Source organism: Anarhichas minor, unplaced genomic scaffold (genome assembly GCF_050575085.1).
Source record: "Anarhichas minor isolate MPS153535 unplaced genomic scaffold, ASM5057508v1 ptg000007l, whole genome shotgun sequence".
Classification (NCBI taxonomy): domain Eukaryota; kingdom Metazoa; phylum Chordata; class Actinopteri; order Perciformes; family Anarhichadidae; genus Anarhichas; species Anarhichas minor.
The window spans coordinates 14,785,123-14,790,000 of record NW_027466453.1 but is presented as its reverse complement, the minus strand read 5'-3'; the positions used below and the strand labels follow the sequence as shown (position 1 = coordinate 14,790,000).

Here is a 4,878-nt window from a genome sequence, read left to right as displayed (position 1 = left end):
GCAGGAGATGGTCGAAGCTCAGACTGCTGTCGTCAGTGTGGTAGAGGCCGATTCCCAAGAGGTTCTCCATCAGGTTCACTTCACAATGGAGGTGAATGGAACGACACAGGAGCAACAGGTGAGTACAGAAAGGGTGCTACATTTTTGTAATGATAAAGGAAAAGTGGAGTTGAGTGTTTCAGTATGAGATGGTTCTGCTTGTAACTCTAATGCGACCCTTTTTCTGTCTTCCTGTTGCTCTGAATCTGACCAGGTTGTGGTAGAGCAGTCTCAGGCGGAAGCCCTGGCTGCTGCTGCAGCAGCAAGCGACAACCTCGTCTGCGAGGCCATCATCAATTCTGGCTTCGCACTGGGGACAGAGGAAGCCGTGGTTGAGGAGACCTCGGCGGAAACTGAGGAAATAGAAAAAGAGGTTTCTGACTGTCCTGATGTTGATGAGAGTGTCACTGAGATCCAGGTGAAGGAAGAGTTTGTGGAGATGGAGACGGAGGTAAAGATGACAGTAATTAGTAATGACCAGTACGTTTACTGTATTGCTTTCTGCAGTTTGTCCTTTTTAAATATTAGTTTGACATTACTCTAAAAGTACTAGAACTGACTGCTCAAAACACGGAGGCTCCGGTATCTTCTCCCAGAGGGCAGGAGGCTGAAGAGACTGTGTGAGGGGTGGCTGGAGTCGCGCACAATCATGGTGACTTTGCGAGTGAGGCGGGTGTCATATATGTCCTGCAGGGAGGTGGAGTGAGGGGAGTGAGGCACCAATGATCCTTCCAGCTGTCTTCACTATGCGCTGCAGGGCTTTCCTGTTGTAGTCAGTGCAGCTTGCGAAGAAAGTTTTATTTCAGCATCGACTGATCAGTTCTGGAAACATTTGAACTGGCTCTTAGCGTGAATTGCTTTCCTGTTACAATCATTATTTGCACTCAAATGTTTATGTGTCTGATGCCTTATTGTCTGTGTTTCTTCAGCAGGAAGCAGGTGATGGACTTGATCAAACATTTAAATTGTACACATGTCCACACTGTAATCGTTCCTTCAAGGGACTGAATTACTTCCGCTTTCATGTCAAAGGCCACTTGGGTAAGTCCATAGCTATTAATGAAGACTCGCAGCATCACTCTATGCTTCCCTCTTATAATCTTTTTTTATTGACTTTTATCAAAAGAAAGCAGTTGATTGGACACTGACTGAATTCAGAAAAATATTATTTTGGAATTTATGGACTTTTTGTTGGTGGATAAATATGTAATTCTTCTCTGTGTTTACTTTCTCTTTGTGCAGGTTACAAGCCCTTTAAGTGCACACTGTGCCATAAGGAGTTTCTGACTGGTTACCTGCTGAAGAAGCACATGGAAATCCATCTCAGTGAGAGGAGGTACAAGTGTGGCGAGTGTGGCAAGCTGTACAAAACCATCGGGCATGTACGAGAGCACATGAGGGCGCACTCGGATGAGAGACCTTACCGCTGTGCCAGATGCAGCAAGGGATATAAGACTAAGGTGATATTTAGAGATAGAAGTCTTTGTCGTATAAGTCTAAGCTTATATTTCATAGTTTAGTTTGTGCCATCTCTAACATATCTCTTTTGTCTTGCTTAGAATGCCTTGCAGGTGCATCAGCGGACCCACGATGACGATAAACCGTACGTGTGTCAGTTCTGCTTGAGAGGCTTCAGGGAGAAAGGTTCTCTGGTGCGACACATCCGCCATCACACCGGGGAGAAGCCTTTCAAGTGCCCGAAGTGTGGGCGCGGCTTTGCTGAGCACGGGACTCTCAATCGGCATATGCGTGCGAAAGGTCTGTGTCATTGACACACTTAAAGAATAACGAGCATTTGCAGCAGTGATGAAGATGAACATCATTAACACAAACTGTGATTTCGACCAGGAGGTTGCCAGAAGGATGATTCCAGCGAGCATCCGGATGTGATAACGGAGGAGAAGGCGTCAGTGGACGGCCTCGCTACAGCAGCCATGATCTCAGAGGACCCTCATGCCGTCCTGGTGGAGTTCTCCTCGGTGGTGGCAGACACACAGGAGTACATCATCAAGGTGAGACGCAGGCCTTACATCACAGCTTCAAGGTGCATTTAAGGGGAAATCATACGTAGAATTTTATTGGGATCTTGTTCAAGCACCTCTGTCGCAATCAGTGTTGTCACGGCAAGTGTTGTTTTTTATTTCCAATGAATATTAGAATACATGCTGATACATCAATGTGTAAATTGATGGATTTTCTGGTTAGAACCAATCACTCAACACTTTCCTCCGCCAAGTGCGGAGACCTCTGACTAAGAATATCTGAAATGAATGGTTCTCCATTATGCTCTTTATCATAGAAACACAAGTTAAAGACGCATAAAAAATAATATGCTTTTTTTTATTGAAGACATTTCAACATCTGTGGGTCAAGGCTGGAAAGGCTTACGAAAGACGACACTACTTCTAAACCTTTGGATTAACGTACTTCTATAAATCTCTAGGAGCCGCCGTGGGACTGTAGAGAGCAGCAACTGAATTTGCACGCACTTCTTGTTCTTGCAAATTATTAGTCCACTGTAAAAATGAAAGAAATGAATGGATATCACAAAGCACTTAACATCTTTTAAAATAACAACTCTGACTGTAAAGATAAATGTTCCGGGTAAGGGGTCGGATTGATGGCTGCAGGAAACCATGGGGTTGAAGGTTTATTGATCGTGAAAGAGGCTATGTAGGTGACATGCATAACAAGTCTTCAGCACAGCAAGTTCAACTTTTATTTAAACAGCATGCGTTGAACAACGTAGAGCTATGTTTCTTATGGCTAGATTCTGTCATGTTTATTTGCTCTGCTTCTCTCATATCCACGTCTAGACTCAAACGGAGGAGGAGGTGCAGGAAGAAGCGGTTACATTCATTCAAGACAGCCAAAATGAGGTCCGTACACACAAATACACACTCGCACAAATAAGGACAATCATGAGCAGTAGCGGTGTGTGGGAGAATCTCACCGTTTCTAAAATTGGGTTGATAAACACATATTTGTAAGTGCCGCACCAAAGGATCTGATGAGTAAGGGATAATGTGCAGCGAGCCGATCATTACTGAGAAATGAACCCCGACAGGTGAGCAATGATGACCCGCTCACTGTACATTATCCCGCTTAGTACACGACTACTTACTAAAGAAATAACACATTTTACATTCTTTTATAACTCTCCTCCTCCCTTTTTCTTCTACTGAATCCTGCCAGATGGGAAACCAGATCATGAAAGTGGTGCAGCAAATCGTCAGCCAGTCGCACGGCGCCGGCGGCACGGGCAGCCACCAGATCATCGTGCGCAACATGGCGATGAACGAGGAGAGCGCATCCATCTCGGACTGCGGCGACACGATCACCATCGCTACACCCGAGAGCCTGACGGAGCAGGTGGCCTTGACGCTGGCCTCCGCCATCAGTGACGGCACGCTACTGGCCACGGCGGGCACCGTGGAGATGGCGGGCGGAACAGTTACGATGGTTACGACAGAGGAAGCGGTGGAGGAGGAGGTGGAGGTGGAGGAGGAGGGAATACAGATGGTGCAGCAAGAGGAATATGTCATCACCTCCCCAGAGGAGGTGGAGATTCAGACTGTCATTGTATGATGGAAGAGGATGCTGACTATGGACTGATGAATTTTTGCCGGACTGAACTTTTCGTAGCTGATTACTGTAGTTTATATGAGCATCGTCTGAGATTTGATCACAAAACAAAGGCCAAAGTGTTTAAAAGGTTTATAGTTCCACAAATAGACGTGTCTGTGTGGAGCGTAACGAGTGAGTGTGCATGAGGACTACTTCTATCATGAATCTTCTGTTGATTGATTTACTAAAATGAAGCACTTATATGAATATTTATTCAGTATTCCTGCTAATTTCAGAATATTTAGGTGCATACAGCTTTAAGATAGGTAATCTTGATAAACTAGTATTATAGTTTTTCTAAACTAAAACCCAGCCCAGTATTTCCAACTCTTTTTCCAATGTAGCCTTAAAAGTCCCTGAATCTGGGGAGAAAGTCACCAAGTCTGCAGCACTGACCCTTTAGGCCTCCCAACATGATCACTACGAACATAAACGACGAACATGGCCGTCGTTAGCACCCACAGTTGTTAAGCTAGCAGTTTGAGGAAGACTGGTATGCAATGAGTGCACGCTGGCAGGCTGGCAAGGCCATCCAATCAGTTCATTCAGGCCGAATGAATAAAACGATTGGATGGGCTTATTATCATGCGTCTTTTATTTTTCCGTCAGAGCATTTGATTTATTGATTGATGACGGGATGTAAAGATAATTTCAACCAATATAACAAAAACAGATTACCAAGTGTAACTTTAAACTAGCCTGACCCCGTGCATCTTTCCTTAAGGTGGTACAGACTGAACGTATATCTCTTGTTGTAGGTCTCGGTTCTTTGCTGCAGTCAAAGTGAAATTCCTTCTTACTCTTTTTTTTTTACTACCTAAAACGGCATCATTCCATCGCAGTTTCCACCTCTACAGTAAAGTTTTGGAAGTCTTGGGTTTCCCTTTTTAAAGACCGACCGATTCCCAAACTGTGCGTTCGTGCCTGCCTGTTTAAGGCCATTCAAGGAGAGTATAGACTTCCCGTGGTACAGTGCTTAATCATAATGCTTATTTAAGCACGACGGATACACCAGACATTAAGATGTGATCAGTTTACTGAAGCAGAGTTTACATCAAATAAATGCTATTTTGTGATACACTTTGCTTCCGTTTATCTTCGTTCGATATCCTGTTTTTCTCATTGAGTGAGAAGATTGCCTCATTCATAGTTGTGCTTCCCCAAAGTCTCCCTAACTTTAATGAAAAACACCTGAACATCAGCCCATTTCCT

At 44.4% G+C, this 4,878-nt stretch overlaps 1 protein-coding gene across 3 annotated transcripts in view; it reads left to right on the top strand.

Moving 5' to 3' along the window:
* e4f1 (E4F transcription factor 1) overlaps positions 1 to 4,746 on the top strand; it is a 7,137-nt gene extending 2,391 nt beyond the window's left edge. The window contains exons 7-14 of one of the 3 annotated variants that reach the window (XM_076086052.1): positions 1 to 118; positions 254 to 490; positions 972 to 1,080; positions 1,282 to 1,499; positions 1,599 to 1,797; positions 1,888 to 2,051; positions 2,856 to 2,918; positions 3,235 to 4,746. The exon at positions 1 to 118 is cut by the window's left edge and continues 73 nt beyond it. In XM_076086052.1, coding sequence (XP_075942167.1) covers positions 1 to 118; positions 254 to 490; positions 972 to 1,080; positions 1,282 to 1,499; positions 1,599 to 1,797; positions 1,888 to 2,051; positions 2,856 to 2,918; positions 3,235 to 3,627 — 1,501 coding nt within the window. In that variant the 3' untranslated portion in view covers positions 3,628 to 4,746. Of the gene's footprint in view, positions 119 to 253; positions 491 to 968; positions 1,081 to 1,281; positions 1,500 to 1,598; positions 1,798 to 1,887; positions 2,052 to 2,855; positions 2,919 to 3,234 lie in introns of all 3 variants that reach the window. The other 2 variants (XM_076086053.1, XM_076086051.1) reach the window with 2 other exon arrangements.
* Positions 4,747 to 4,878: the final 132 nt, after the last annotated feature.